The sequence below is a fragment of the Ovis aries genome, chromosome 3, assembly GCF_016772045.2.
Source record: "Ovis aries strain OAR_USU_Benz2616 breed Rambouillet chromosome 3, ARS-UI_Ramb_v3.0, whole genome shotgun sequence".
In the NCBI taxonomy this organism is placed as follows: domain Eukaryota; kingdom Metazoa; phylum Chordata; class Mammalia; order Artiodactyla; family Bovidae; genus Ovis; species Ovis aries.
Genome location: NC_056056.1, coordinates 57,506,989 through 57,522,884, shown reverse-complemented (window position 1 = coordinate 57,522,884; position 15,896 = coordinate 57,506,989). Strand labels below are relative to the sequence as shown.

Sequence of the window (15,896 nt, the reverse complement as noted above, 5' to 3'; positions counted from 1 at the left end):
AAGAGCCCCCAGGTTGGAGGGAGTCCAGGGCCCTGAGAGGAAGAATGTGTGTTTGGGGGTGGGAAGGCGGCAAAGGGAGCAGGGAAGGTCATCGGGCAGGATACGGCAGGGTGGGGGTGGCCAGGGGGCAGGCAGGAGTGTCACTGCTGGGAAGAGGTGGGGATCAAAGCATCTGGAGGGCTCTCTAGGGCAAAGGCAAACATGAGGTCATCGCTGCTCCCACAGAGCCCTGCCCCCACACCCCAGCCCCCAGCTATAAGGGCCCCCGCCCCAAGCAGGGTGTCCAGGCTGTGGAGGTGCCATGGCCAAGTCACGCCTGCTGCCGTGGCTGCTGCTGCTGCTGCCCATGCTCTGTGGTCTGGGCTCTGGTGAGTCCCCCCAGCCTCCCCTTGCCTCCCCACCCTCCAGGGCTAGGTGTGCAGGGGGCATTGCAAACTTCTCCACCATTTGCTGAGCCCTGGCTCTGTCCCAAGCATTATCCTTAGTTTGGACATTATCCTCATTCTAAAGAAGAGGGAGCCTTGACTCAGAGACTCCAGGGCTTGTCCAAGGTCACACAGCTGGTAGGCAGTAGAGTGAGTAGAGGGCTTCCCAGGCGATGCTATAGTAAAGAACCCGCCTGCCAATGTAGGACATGCAAGAGACATGGGTTCGATCCCTGGGTCAGGAAGATCCCCTGGGGAAGGGCATGGCAACCCACTCCAGTATTCATGCCTGGATAATCCCAGAGACAGAGAAGCCTGGGGGGGTTACAGTTCAAAGGATCTCAAACAGTTGGACACGACTGAAGCAACTTAGCATAAACACACAGAGCAAGAGAAGCCAGAGCTGTCTGATTCTAGCAAGTTTAAGAGCCGTGCATCCCAGTAAAATTAGGTGTGGAGTTTGGGGGAGGCCAGTGCACCAGGTGTGGCATGGATCCAGGGTTTCTCTGGCTTCAAACAGCAGCTGTGGGGACCACCTACTCCCTGACCTGTGCCCAGGGCCCCACATTCTGGTGCCAAAGTCTGGAGCAAGCTTTGCAGTGCAGAGCCCTAGGGCACTGCCTGCAGGAAGTCTGGGGACATGCGGAAGCCGTGAGTACTATCCAAGGATGTAGGGAGACAAAAGGGCTCAGGGTAAAGGGTCCTGGGTAGACTCGGGATGTGCCTGATGGATTGGAGCCCCTGTAGGGGATAGGATGGGATGGAGTGGAATGGGATAGAATATGATTTGGATAGGGTGGTGTGGGATGAATGGGATGGGGTGGATAGGGTGAGAAGGGATGGGATGGGATGAGATGGATGGGATAAATGAGATTGGATGGGATGGGGTGAGATGGGATCGGATGGGATGGATGGGGTAGGATGAGTGGGATGGAATGAATGGGATGGGATGGGATGGACAGGGTGGGATGGGATCATGGACACTTGCCTGTGTCTTGGAGTGCCCTGTCAGCCTTAGCCACCTGAGCTGGGAGCATGCCCCCCATCACGTGCTCCACCTTGGGGCCCTCTCCTCAGGATGACCTGTGCCAGGAATGTGAGAACATCTCCCGCATCCTCACCAAGATGGCCAAGGAGGCCATTTTCCAGGTAATGAGGCCCGTACCCTGAATTGAAGTTTGGAGGTTAAGAGATGGAAGAAGAGGTGAGCCTCTTAAAGGAGCATCTCCAAGCTGGGGGTGATGCCTGGGTTTACCAGGGGTCTCCTGGTCAGGAGAGGGTTCTGGGAGTGATCTCAGCATCACAGTCTTTCCCAAGGGGAGCTACCCTTTCTGTGCCCAACCACCCAGCTCCTTTAGCACCCTCCCAACTCCAGAGCCCTGGGCGAAGGTGACCAGTCAGCTGGGCAGTGGCCCCATGTCCAGGGGCTCAGATGGGGCAGACCTCAGAGAGGCCAGGCTAACAGTCCTCTCTCTGGCCTGCCTCCCAGGACACAGTGCGCAAATTCCTGGAGCAGGAGTGCGATGTTCTTCCGCTGAAACTCTTGGTGCCCCAGTGTCGCCACCTGCTGGACACCTACTTCCCTCTGATCATTGACCACTTCCAGAGCCAGATGGTGAGGCCTGCCCACCTCGCCTCGCAGCCTCCATGCCTGCCCTTTCCCAGAGTCACCCCCAGCACACACACACACACAGACACGCACACATCCTACCCACACCCAGTCCAGGAAGCTCAGTGCCCCTCAGCTGGTGCCCAGATTACAGCCCCGCCCACTAAGCTATACACAGTGGGCCTGCACACTTGCAAACACCTACACACACCCTCACACTCTTCATACAAACATACACTGGGTCACAAATCCATACTACAGACACACTGCTGCTGCTGCTGCTGCTAAGTCACTTCAGTCATGTCCAACTCTGTGCGACCCCATAGACGGCAGCCCACCAGGCTCCCCTGTCCCTGGGATTCTCCAGGCAAGAACACTGGAGTGGGTTGCCATTTCCTTCTCCAATGCATGAAAGTGAAAAGTGAAAGTGAAGTCACTCAGTCATGTCCGACTCCCAGCGACCCCATGGACTGCAGCCTACCAGGCTCCTGCGTCCATGGGATTTTCCAGTCTCCTTTCCAGTCTCCTTTCCAGTCTCGCCTTCTCCGCAGTCTCAGGTAAAACTCACAGCATCCCACAAGAATAACAAATTCTACTTTGTGCTAACTCTGAGTAGGCTCTAAGCTTTAAGTCCTTAAAATACTGTAATTAAAGGAATCTTCCAACAACTGCTTCAGAGGAGTTAACACCCAAGAATGTGTGTCCTTAGTCACCCAGTTGTGTCCGACTCTTTGCGACCCCGTGGGCTGTAGCTCACCAGGCTCCTCTGTCCACGGAATTTTCCAGGCAAGAATACTAGAGTGAGTTGCCATTCCCTTCTCCAGGGGAACTTCTCGACCCAGGGATCAAACCCCAGTCTCCTGCACTGCAGGTGAATTCTTTACCACTGAGCCACCAGGGAAGCCTTGGTGGTAAAGAATCATCTGCCAGCGCGGGAGATGCAAGAGACACAGGTTCGATCCCTGGGTCAGGAAGATCCCCTGGAGTAGTTAATGGCAACAAACTCCAGTATTCTTGCCTGGAAAAATTCCATGGACAGAGGAGCCTGGAGGGATACAGACAGTCCCATGGATATGACTGAACACATAAATACCCAAAGATACACAGATAATAATTGGTCAAGCTTTGATTTTGACCTCTGTCCTTTGAATTCACAACTCACATTCTTGATTAAGGAAAGGCAGCGTCCATGTAGTTTAAAGGTTTATTACAGAAAATGCAAAAAGAATAACAGTTTGTCTAATAAAATTTGAGTTTCTTCTCCAGAAAAAAAATAAAAACCACATCATCTGCACACTCACACAAAAGACACAATCTCATGTACTTATACTCCTTCATTCCCACAAACATCCATGCTCACACTCATTCACACACATCCACAGACAAGTGCCCCAAAGCCCCCACATGACCTCCCTCTCTGCCTTTGGTCTCCCCCATCCCCTCTACAGAATCTTAAACCACAACCCCAAACCAGCCTGCTCCCCTCATTCCAAGCCAAAGACAGTGGCCTGGTATCTGAATCCTTGAGCCAGACTGAGCAGGAGTGGGGCTCCCTCCCCCACCCTAACCACCCCCTTACCCTGTGTTGTGCCCTAGAACCCGAAGTTCATCTGTCAGCATGTGGGCCTATGCAAGCCCAGGCACCCAGAGCCAGGGAAGGGGCCAGAGCCATGGGGTCCTCTGCTGGACAAGATGGCCCTCCCCCTGCTGCCAGGGGCCCTCCAGGCCAAGCCTGGGCCTCAGACACAGGTGAGGTGGGGATCCAGAGCAACAGGGCCATAGCCGAGGCCCTGGAGGCTGGGAGCACTTGACCTGGGAGGGGCAGAGCCGGGAAGGGCACTAGCAACTACAGACAGGGCCTAACATGGGAGCAGGAGGAGAGGAGAAGGAGGTGAGGCTGGTGAGCAGAGCCTGGGCGAGCCTGCTGTCCAGCCTGCCTCCAGCATGATTCTTCCACCAGGACCTCTCCCAGCAGCGGTTCCCCATCCCTCTCCCCTTCTGCTGGCTCTGCCGGACTCTGATCAAACGAATCCAGGCTGTGATTCCCAAGGTGAGTCGTCCAGGGCACAGGGCTCCCCACTGTTCCACCTCCCCCATCCCTCCTCAGAGGTTAGGAGGGGGCCATTTGTGCGTTGTTCCCACCCGAGGCACCCTGCCCTCGGGCTGGGCCTCTAAGTGCCAGGACTAGAGCTTCTTCAACAATTGTGAAGCCCTCACTGGGTGCCAGGCACTATGTGTGTGTTCTCAGTCACTCAGTCGTGTCCGACTCTTTGCGACTCCATGGACTGTAGCCCACCAGGCTCTTCTGTCTATGGAATTCTCTGGGCAAGAATACGGGAGTGGGTTGCCATTCCCTTCTCCAGGGGATCTTCCTGACCTAGGGATTGAATCTGCGTCTCTTAGGTCTCCTGCACTGACAGGCAGATTCTTTACCTCTGTGCCACCAGGGAAGCCCTCCAGGCACTATGCCAGGTGTCAAAATACAGAAAAGAATCTCAGTTGTCTTTGTGGAAATGCTGCTTTTAAGTTTTCTATTCAGAGTCATATCCTCATATCCTGAAGGTTGGGATATGTATGTATCAGAAACAAAGTGAAACATTGTTCCAGTAAAATCTATACCAAATTGCTGGGAAAGAAAGAAAAAGAGAGAAAGAAAGAAAGAGGGAGAGAGAAATGAAGAAAGGAAGGAAGGGGAAAAGAGACAGAGAAAGAAAGGGAAAGAGAGAAAGGAAGAAAGGAAGAGAGAGGAAAAGGAGGGAAGGAAGAAACCAAGAAAAGGTGCTTTCATTTTACAAAAGAAGAATTAGATAGACACCCCATCCTTGCCCACCCTGAACATGGAGTCTTCCAAACTTTATAGTGACCATCGCCCGACAGCCCTGCCTTGACATGGGGCCCAAGTGAGGACAGACCTGCCCTGTTGGCCCTTCCAGATGGGGCCAGTATGGCCGCCTGCTCACTGAGGGCGTGTCCACCCTCCTGAGTCTGCATTGCAGTGGGAGAGATTTTTTTCAGGTAGTGATGAGTTAGAGCAGAGAATTAAGACAGATGAGGGAAGGAAGAGTGACAGGAGAATGGGGGTGGGATGGTTGGTCAGGAAGCATCCCTGAGGTTAAGTTGAGACCTGAGGAACAACTAGGACCAATGGGCAGAGTCTTAAGCAGAATGAGCTTGGGCTGCAGCGCGCAGCCTGCCGGGAGAGGTTGAGAAGAGAGCAGAGGGTAGGCCAAGTGAAGGGACACTGGGCTTTGTTCTGCTTCTTCTTTCTTACGGTTTTATTTATTTATTCATTTCTGGCTACGCTGGGTCTTTGTTGCTGCACAGGCTTTTCTCTAGCTGCAGAGCTCAGGCTTCTCACTTCGGTGGCTTCTCTTGTTGCGGAGCACGGGCTCAGTCGTTGCGATGCACGGGCTCAGTCGTTGTGGTGCACCGGCTTAGCTGCGTGTGGGATCTTCTTGGGGAAGGGAGCGAACCCGTGGCTCCTGCATTGCATATGGAATCTTTACCACTCAGCCACCAGAAAAGCCCTGGGCTTTCTTCTGAAGGCAGTACACAGCTGTGGAAGGGTTTCAGGCAGGAGGAGCCATGACTGGATTTACACTTTAGCAAGATCGCTCTCCTGGTGTTTGAAGATGGTATCAGGCAGAAGGGAGGGAACAATGAGAGCAAGGTGAGTCCTAAGGAGACCACGGCAGGAAGCACGGTGGGCCTGGAACTAGCAGGGGAACTGGGGTCTGTCTGGGAGGTGGGCTCCGCAGGGGCATGAAGACAAGTGGGAAGTCAGCCATGATTCTGTGGACTTTGGCTTGAGCAACAGGCTCTTTGGAATGCCCCCCCCCCCCCCCCCCCCCACTAAAATGGGTGGATTTGAGAAGAAACATGTCTGGGCAGAAAAATTAGGACTTCTCTCCTGGCCGTGATAAGTTCGAGTTGCCTGTATAATGCACAGGAGGAGGCAACAAGCAGGCAGCCTGACAGATCTCTGGCCAGGTCCAGAGACGTCAGTCTGAGAGTCGTGGCTACAGACAAGATTTAAATCCAGGGATGTGGGGTGGACCAGGTGGAGGAAGAAGAAAAAGCCAGCAATGAGCCTGAGAAGGGACAGCCAGGGAGGTGGGGACACCACAGCGTGAGGATGTGGAGCCTGAGAGAAGAAAGCATTTCAGCATGGAGGGAGTGGTCACTGGGGTGAAATCTGCTGACGGGTCGACGAGACATGACCGGGGGGTTGCTGGTGACCTTGAAAGCTCTTTTGGAGGAGTTCCAGAGACAGAACTACAGCATTCAGTATTGATAACTCTTTCTTGAAGTTTTTCTGGGAAGGGAAGAGAAGATGGGTGAGACTTTGGGTTTGTTTGTTTCTTTTTTTTTCACTTTTTGGCCTGTGGGATCTTAGTTCCCTGACCAGGGATTGAACCTGCAGCCCCTGCAGTAGAAGAACAGTCTTAGCCAGAGAACCCCCAGGGAACCCCCAAGATGGGTGAGGGTTTTTAATGACAGAAGCTATTTTAGCATGTTCACATGCTGATGAAAGGGAAGGGCAAGAGGGAGAAGCAATGGAGCAGAACAGAGGGGGATGCAGGGTGGACCCTGTGCACAAGGAGATGGCCAGCCTTTGACAGAGCTGGGGCCCCTCATCATAGCGGGAGGAGAGGACAAGTTGGGATCTGATGCAAGCAAAACGGGTCCTGTGGTGAGATGTGTCATTTGGAAGGTGTCACATCCCCAAAATATACACGTCCCCCTGTTCTCCTTCCTTGGGTGTCCTGATGCTGAGGGACAGCAGGGGCTTCAGGCAGGAACAGGGCCCAGGCCAGCCTGCCACATACTGGTCCTTTTTTTAAAATTGAAGTATGCTGCTGCTGCTGCTAAGTCGTGTCAGTCGTGTCCGACTCTGTGACCCCATAGACAGCAGCCCACCAGGCTCCCCCATCCCTGGGATTCTCCAGGCAAGAACACTGGAGTGGGTTACCATTGCCTTCTCCAATGCATGAAAGTGGAAAGTGAAAATTGAAAGTGAATTTGCTCAGTCGTGTCTGAATCTTAGCGACCTCATGGGCTATAGCCTACCAGGCTCCTCTGTCCCTGGGGTTCTCCAGGCACAAGTACTGGAGTGGGTTGCCATTGCCTTCTCTGAAAATTGAAGTATAGTTGATGTACAAGGCTTCCTGATGGCTCAGCAGGTAAAAATCTGACTCAGGAGGTGCAGGTAGGATCCCTGGGTCGAGAAGATCCCCTAGAGGAGGAAATGACAACCCACTCCAGTATTCTTGCCTGGGAAATCCCATGGATAGAGGAACCTGGCAGGCTACGGTCCATAGGGTCGCAAAGAATCGAACACAGCTGAAGCAACCGGGGACACACACACAAACATAGTTGATGTACAATATTATATAACTCACAAGTGTACAATATAGTGATTCACAACTTTCAAAGGTTATACTCCATTTATAGTTATTATAAAATATTGGCTATATTTCCTGAGACGTGCAGTAGATCCCTGTAGCTTATTTCACATATGAAAGTTCTTTACATGAATTGGCTGAATGAATAAAGGAGTGGAGGAATAAGCGTGCCTGCATCCTCTCTCCTTGCTCTTCAGCAGGGAGGTTGTGTTTGGAATCAAGGGTGGGGTAGGGTGGGGATACTCCTTACTTCTCCATGGGGCTCCTGAAACCAGGGACTGCTTGACTCTGGGAGCCACAGACAGGAGCTTGTCCACCTGTGGGGGAAGCGTGGCACCGCCAGGTTTGGAGGGAAAAGACTCGGGTTAGTTCTGCCTCCGCCCCAGGCTGCCATGTGACCTGAGCAATGTCCACTTCTCTGAGAAACTCTGGAATTTCAACAATTTCAACAACTCCAGAGTCTTTGAAGTCAGCGTTGGGGTCTATGGCCTGGTTCTCGCACCAGCTCAGTGACTCTGGACAAGTCCCCTGGACCCCCTGATGTTCAGTGTCTGTCTGCAAATAGCATGATAATTCTCCAAGGCGTCCAGGGAAGGTCTGCAAAGCCCCCTGAGCAGGTCTTTCGGGGGAAGGTCCCACTCTGTCCTTTCTTGGCCCCCACCCCAGGGTGTACTGGCCATGACTGTGGCCCAGGTGTGCCACGTGGTCCCCCTGCTGGTGGGCGGCATCTGCCAGTGCCTGGTTGAGCGCTACTCTGTCATCCTCCTGGACACGCTGCTAGGCCGCATGCTGCCCCAGCTGGTCTGCGGCCTCGTCCTCCGGTGCTCCAGCGAGGACAGCGCTGGCCCAGGTGAGCCTGCTGCCCCAGCCCCTGCCCATCACCTGCTCCCACCCCCTCCCCTGCCAACCACAGCCCTGCACGACCCTCCCCTTCTTGGGTCCACCTGCACTGTGCCAGTGAGGACAGGAACGCGGCTGTCTTTTCTCTCTAGCCCTCCCTGCCCTGGGGTCCCTGCCTGGAGAATGGCTGCCACAAGACTCTGAGTGCCAGCTCTGCATGTTTGTGACCACTCAGGCAGGGAACAGCAGTGAGCAGGCCATGCCACAGGCAATGCGCCAGGCCTGCCTGGGCACCTGGCTGGACAGGCAAAAGGTGAGGGGCAGGCGTGCAGGGGGGCTCGGGACCCAGGAGCTGCCCAAGGGGGAGGGTTGGGTCCAAGACAGGTTTCCCAGACAGAGATACACAGAGTGGGCTGGGCTTCTGCCCTTAAGGTGCTCAGACACAGACAGGACGCAGGACAAACAATGACATCGTTGTAACTTAGGGCAAAAGGTCAGGAGATGTCTCTGACCCAGGGGCATGGGCTCAGGAGGATGAGCAGGCCTCCGTCATCCGCCAGGAGATGAGTAATGCCGGGCCAGCTGAGCAAGAGAAGGCCTGGCCTCCTCTCCAGGTCCCAGTCCTGTCCCTGCCCCAGGGCTCCTCCCGGTGTGACTCAGTGGGGACCAAGCCACCGGCAGGAGAGGCCTGGGCCTGGGGTCCCGGAGCCCTGGTGTTCTCTGAGAGTGGGTGACGCGCCTGCTGACTCCTGGAGAAGACCGCTTTCCGCACAGTGCTCCCCTCATCAGGTCTCTAGGACCAGATGAACTTCAGGGTGGCTTCCAGAACTGAAATGGAGAGGGGAGGGAAGGATGGGGTCAAGGTCCTGCCCCTCAGTCTCCCTCTCTGAGATCCCTGGTTTTCCTGACAGAAACCCCCATTTCCACCCAGTGGCTTGTTCAGTCTTACAGCCAGAGCTGCTCACTGGGGGCCGAGGGCTGGACCTACACCAGGCCCAGGGAGCTCTGAGGGGATCCACATAAGTGGGGAGGCCAGACGGTAAGGCAGGAGGGCCCTGCCCCGGGCCTGGGTCCACCTAGCCCTGTGTCTGTCTCCTCCCTCAGTGTGAGCAGTTTGTGGAGGAGCATGCGCCCCGGCTACAGACTCTGGTGTCCAGCGGCTGGGATGCCCACATGGCCTGCCAGGTATCCTCACCCCTTCCAGCTGGTTCCAGGACTTGCCTCAGCTCCCAGAGTCCTTCCCCACCCCCAGCCCCCGGCTCTAGTCCATAGTTCTCAGTGCAGGGCAGCCCCAGGAGTGCTGGCCCACAACTGGGAGGTGTCCTCCTATGTTTTACTATAGGCAAGGCAGTCTCAGAGAAGTCAAGAAAACGCCACAAAAGGATGAAAAGTAGGGAGTATGGGAAGGAAGGAGCTTCCCAGATGGAGCTAGTGGTAAAGAACCTGCCTGCCAATGCAGGAGACCTGGGTTCAATCCCTGGGTCGGGAAGACGCCCTGGAGAAGGAAATGACAACCCACTCCAGTACTCTTGCCTGAAGAATCCCATGGACAGAGGAGCTTGGCGGGCTCCAGTCCAGAGGGTCGCAAAGAGTCAAACAGGACTGAAGGGACTGAGCGTGTGGGAAGGGGGGACAGCCTTAACGAGTGTGGTTTGATGTGTTTTCAGGGATGGGGGTTGTTCACTGAACAGTGTGTGCTTAGTGGGGGTGGGGGCGGGTACAAATTGTGTGTCCTGGGGCAAGTATGCCCCTCCTCTGGCTCCACACCCTGAAGGCCTGTGTCTTGGAGGGTGGCCTGAGGGATCCACAAGGTCACACCAAGAACTCTCGCGAGGTTGCAGGTGGAGTGAGCGCTGCCCCTATGGGGGTGGGGGGAGCCTCCCCAACCTCTTAGAGCTGGGAATCAGGGGTGCAAGGCCTCAGGGCCCTAATACTGTCCCATGGCAGGCCCTGGGGACATGTGCGACTCCGTTCAGTCCTCTCCAGTGTATCCACAGCCCCCACTTCTGATGAGAACGCACAGCCATGGCAGGTGAGTCCAGACTCCCACTGATGGAAGCGGGGACGGCCCTGCCCCCATCGGGAGGCGGGGGCTCTTCTGTCCCCAAGCAGGAAGAGGCAGCCTCCAATCTTCCATCCTCCTCCACACAGGCTGAACTCAAGGCTCCTGAGGGCCCCGGCAGCACCATCTCGACTGTCCTCTCTCAAACCCGCTCACCCCTCTGCCCAGAATCCCCATGGCGTTCAGTGCCAGGCCCGGCTCCCAGCTTGCTGGCCCTCCCCCAGCCCAGAGGGAAGCTTCCGTGCCTGACCATGGCTTTCCCCTCACAGACCACCCTCTGCATGCACTGATCCTCAGTACCAAATGTGCTTGCACCAAGCCCTGCCTTTCCTGAAACTCAGGGGACACCAGACATTGCTCCCCAAAGATGCCAGGAACTCCTCCATCGCCTGACTCCTCCTACCTGAGACTCCTCCCTGTCTCCCTCAATGTCACTGGGTCAGAGGTGACCCCTTAGGACAGAGTGGGGGTCAGAGGCAGACTCCATGCCAGGTGCCTCCGGAGAGGGAAGCGCCCCTGAGAAGAGACCTGGCAACTTCACAGTTCTGTCCAGAGCAAGCCCCCAACATGAAGGTCATGTATTCATCTCTTCTCACTCGTTTTTTTACAATGCAATGAGTACCTGTGACCAGGCCACATTCTTGGAGCAAGAGCTAGAGGTGTGAATAAAACAGTGAGCTCCCCCCTCACCGTCCTGGAGCTCATGCCCCAGGGCCCATCTGCGGGTGGGGGGGAGTCCAGCCTGCTCCAGAGACCCTCTAGAATCATGAGCCCCTGGAGGAGGTGGTAGGGAGGAAGTGTCTGTGACAATTCAGACCCTCCCTGCAGGGACAAGTTTAATGTCATCCCTCCCCATTGATGGCAGCTTCTGGGGCCAGGGGGTGGGGGTGGGGGTCAGGGAGCTGCCAGAAAGAGCTGGGCCTTCCAGCCCTGTTGAAACAGGAAGAGGAGTGGTTGGCACAGAAGGCCTGGGCTCTGGTCTGAACTCTGCCAGCCCCTGGCCGTGGGTCCCCAGCCAAGACACACCACCCCTCTCTGGCCCTCACTCTTCTCAGTGACAAAGGCAGAGCTGGGTGAGGTGGTCTTCAGGACTCTCCATATGACAAGACCCCACCTCTGGCTTCCTGCCCTGCCCACACTGAGAAGAAGCGTGGGCTTCATTCCCATGCCCCCCTTCCCCATCTCCTTTCCTCCAAAGGCTCTGAGGCTGGTAGGCCACAGGCCTGCAGATTGTGTCTTCAGTCCTGGGTCAGCCTGGTATGTCTTATCTCTAACCACAGCCTGGAACCAGAGGCACTTCCATCCACTTTGGGAGTGAGGGGTGGCAAAGGCCTCATCTTCTGGACAAGGAATGCAGATGGGGCTTCCGGCCCAGGGCCACCTGCACATCCCACCAGAGCCAGCCCAATGCTCACAACACCCCCAGCACTGGGCTGAGGCGACTTTGTCGTGGGCTCTCAGTCCTTCTCCAAGTCCTGGCATCAAGAGGACAGTGGGGGGAGAATCCTGTCCTGGCATCACTCCCATCTCCATGTGCATGAGATACTAGCTTTTACAATCACTCTGCCTACACTTTCACAAAATTAAGAATTCAGAAGAATAAAAGTGGGAACAGAAAGTCCCAGAAAAGACAGACACATGAAATCCTTAAACTTTTTTTAAACATCAAGAAATCCCTGGTGTGGTCGAAAATGGGCACAGCGGGGCTCAATGCTGGTGGAAGGTAATTAGGCACGTTGTATGTGAATGTTTTCCTGTTGCTTTTTGTTAAGACGTAAAAGGGGGTTTTCTTTTTATCTTTTTGTACGGTTGTTGTTCAGTTGTGTGCGACTCTTTGCAACCCCATGGACTGCAGCACTGTTGAACTTCCAACTTTTGTTAGAAATGTGAGGGTGGCTCGATTTCCTGCTGTGATTTATCTCCTCAAAGCTCGCATGGGGCTGGGCACACTGAGGATTGGTTCCCAGGTAATACAGCGCCTGTAACGATGCCAACAAAGTGCCATCTCCTTGTCCTGAAAGGAAACACACTGCCCTTTAAGACGCTGCGGAAGCCGCAGCCCCTCCCTGAAGGTAAGCCAGGCTGGGGGCTGCCTCACTCTGCTCCGTGTTGGCGAAAGAGATGCCCGTGTAGCCTCTTTCTCCTGCCACTGCCTCCAGCCTGATCCCTACCTGTGACCCTGCCCCCACCAAAGAGTCCTTCCACTGAGATGAGCTAGGGTGCCCCAAACTCCAAATATGCCCTGCAGAATTAATCTTCAGCATTACAGACCTAACTGCCTGGAAGTGTCCTTTCACTTATAAAAGAGCTTTTGTCATTATGTCTCCTAGCATGAAAGAAATACACGTTTTTAGAAAGGATCCTGATGATGGGAAAGACTGAGGGCAAGAGCAGAGAAGGGGACAAGAGAGAATGAGAAGGTTGGATGGCATCACCGACTCAACAGACATGAGTCTGAGCAAACTCAGGGATATAGTGAAGGACAGGGAAGCCTGGTGTGCTGCAGTTCACGGGGACGCACAGAGTCGGACACGACTTAGCAACTGAACAACAATAACCACATGTTTATTGTAGAAAATTCAGAAACTGCAGATGAGAAGAGAGTAGAATCACCCACAATCCTACCAGTCCCAGGAGAGAGCCATAGCAGATGGAGACTTTGCCCCTGAACTACAGACTTTTTCAATCCACCTGGCTACACTTTGGTTCTACCCTGAACGGCTCCACTGTTCAAGCAGGGAAAGCTTATTATACAACCTGCTGTTGGGGCAGGGATGGACACAAACCCTTGGCCTCGGAATTTGAAGTTTTAAAGAAGTCTTCTTGTAAATCTATAGCAGACCTTTGTCTTGAATGCCATCACTTCAATTACAAGTTCAAGCTCTCTGAGACAAAGAGTGTTTTACATTTTGAAAAAAGCTTGGTTGGGAAGATGAAGATATACAGCCTGGAGGAGAGGAGGCATTAACTGTTAACCCTGAAAGCAAGCATAAGAGTGAGCTCCTGATAGCCGAAGAGGAGGCCTCATTCAAAAGGCCAGGAACTGGGACTTCCCTGGTGGCCCAGTGGTTAATAATCTGCCTTGCAATTCAGGGGATGCAGGTTCGATCCCTGGTCAGGGAACTAAGATCCCGCATGCCGTGGAGCAACTAAGCCTGTACACTGCAGCCACTGAGCCCACACGCTCTGGAGCCCGTGTGCCACGACAAAAGAGCCCACATGATGCAATGAAGATTCCATGCGCCACAGCTAAGACCCAGGGCAGCCAAATAAATACATAAATAAAAGTTAAAAAAAATAAAAGATCAGGAGCTGATCCCCTGTGGGAGGAGAGAACTGGCAGGAAGAGCCAATCTCTGTCTCCAGCTGAGACGCAGGAGTCCCTGAGATGTGTTCAGCACCCTGCACTCCCAAAGAAGGTGGGAAGGAGAAGCCCCAGGAGGGGTTAGGGCCCCAGTGCATGGGGGGCTTGTTCTTCAGTTGCCAGGGTATGGCCTGAGGAGGACACATCAGAGTGGACTCTGAGAGGGACCCAGGTAGGAGGGCTTGGGGGCCACCTCAGAGGGAGCCCCTCAGTCAGTCACTTCAGTTTAGTCGCTCAGTCACATCTGACTCTTTGCAGCCCCATGGACTGTAGCATGCCAGGCTTCAACTCCAACATACCACTGCTAATTGCTTTTTTTATAAAACCTTTTTGTTTTTTAAAGCAACTATTATCAACAATGTTGTGAAGAATAAAAATCCTGGCAGTAACATCTTTGTTTACCAGTCCAATTATTTCCTTAGAATCAATTCCAATTCCAGGAACCTGCTCAAACTTATGAGGTGATGCCATCCAACCATCTCATCCTCTGTTGCCCCCTTCTCCTCCTGACTTCAATCTTTCCCAGCATCAAGGTCTTTTCCAATGAGTTGGCTCTTCACATCAGGTGGCCAGAGTATTGGAGTTTCAGCTTCAGCATCAGTCCTTCCAATGAATATTCAGGACTGGTTTCCTTAAGGATTGACTGGCTTGATCTCTTTGCAGTCCAAGGGACTCTAGAGTCTTATCCAACACCACCATTCAAAAGCATCAGTTCTTCAGTGCTCAGATTTCTTTATGGTCCTATACTCACATCCATACATGATTATTGGAAAAACTATAGCTTTGACTAGACGGACCGTCATCAGCAAAGTAATGTCTCTGCTTTTTAATATGCTGTCTAGGTTGGTCATAACTTTTCTTCCAAGGAGCAAGTGTCTTTTAATTCCATGGCTGCAGTCACCATCTGCAGTGATTTTGGAGCCCCCAAAATAAAGTCTGTCATTGTTTCCATTGTTTCCCCACCTATTTGACATGAAGTGATGGGGCAGATGCCATCATCTTTGACTTGATACAGAAGAGCAAGCACACCCCACAGCCCAGAGGCCATCAGGATGGGCTTTATGTTTTTTTCCCAACAAGATGGATGGGCCCACAAGAGCCCACAGTTGGTGACGAAGCAATGAAAATTTCAAGGACCTGGAGAGGATTAGAAATCATACCTGTGCAGCCAACGTGAGATAGCAAAGATAGGCAAAATGAGTGACACTTGGGGGAGGGGGCCTGGGGGGCCCAGGAGAGCACAGTTGTCAACATTTCTCCTCAAGACAGTGTAATCTGTCAATCAATCTCAGGGGAAACAAAAGGAGGGCTCAGTGGGTGGTCACCCAAGATAAGCTGCCTGCATTTTAAACAAGAAGGGACTGGGCTGTTTTCAAATGGAAATATTAAGTAGGAAGAACTTACAAGCCAAAACAAGTTCAGTTATAGAGAAATAAAGACAATTATGGATATGTCCCCTGCTTAATAACTGAAGTTTTAAATCTATAACACAATCGTTATAACATTTATAACATATATAACATATTATTCCAAACCTTTCTCCACACGTGCAAAGATAGATATAACAGATTTACAAATATGGAAATACCCGATACACACTGTTTTGTAAACTGCTTTGTTCATTTAAAATAATCTTTCCTCTAAAATTAACAACAAAGATCTACTATATAGTACAGGGAACTATATTCACTATCTTATAATAACCTAGAATGGAAAACTGAAAGAGTATATATACGTGTGTGTGTGTGTGTGTGTGTGTGTGTGAATTACTTTGCTGCTCACCTGAAATTGGCACACAACATTGTAAACCAACTATACATCAATCAAGGAAAGTAAACAATTTTTTAAATTAAAAAAAATCTTTTCATGTTAATAAATATAGATACCTATCACCGCTGCTCCATGCTTTTTTTGACAAAAACTCCTTGTTTTGTAAAACAACTATTATCAACAATGTTGTGAAGAATAAAAATCCTGGCAGTAATATCTTTGTTTACCAGTCCAATTACTTCCTTAGAATCAATGCCAAGACATGAAATTCTGGGGACAAAAACCATGTACATCTTTACTTCTAAGATAGTCAATCTGGCTCTATGCCAGCCATACCAATTTCTGCCTCAACAGTAAATAAGTGCCTTTTTTCCACTCTCATCAACCCTGGATATTAGCAATCTTTCAAATCTTCGCTAAA

At 52.6% G+C, this 15,896-nt stretch overlaps 1 protein-coding gene across 5 annotated transcripts; it reads left to right on the top strand.

Annotated features, from left to right (window-relative positions):
- The first annotated feature begins 285 nt into the window (after nt 1–285).
- SFTPB (surfactant protein B) lies at nt 286–14,094 on the top strand. 5 transcript variants are annotated; one of them, XM_012169361.5, is made up of 11 exons: nt 286–368; nt 949–1,076; nt 1,503–1,574; nt 1,915–2,040; nt 3,631–3,783; nt 3,995–4,084; nt 8,106–8,289; nt 8,432–8,592; nt 9,384–9,464; nt 10,227–10,311; nt 10,431–14,094. In XM_012169361.5, exons 1-10 carry the CDS (start codon nt 302–304, stop codon nt 10,287–10,289), a joined length of 1,125 nt encoding a protein of 374 aa, XP_012024751.1. In that variant the 5' UTR covers nt 286–301; the 3' UTR covers nt 10,290–10,311; nt 10,431–14,094. The 5 variants fall into 5 exon arrangements, with proteins under 5 accessions (XP_012024751.1, XP_027822543.1, XP_027822542.1 ...); XM_027966742.3 differs by having other exon boundaries at nt 946–1,076; nt 8,175–8,289; XM_027966741.2 differs by having other exon boundaries at nt 946–1,076; nt 12,916–14,094.
- Nucleotides 14,095–15,896: the final 1,802 nt, after the last annotated feature.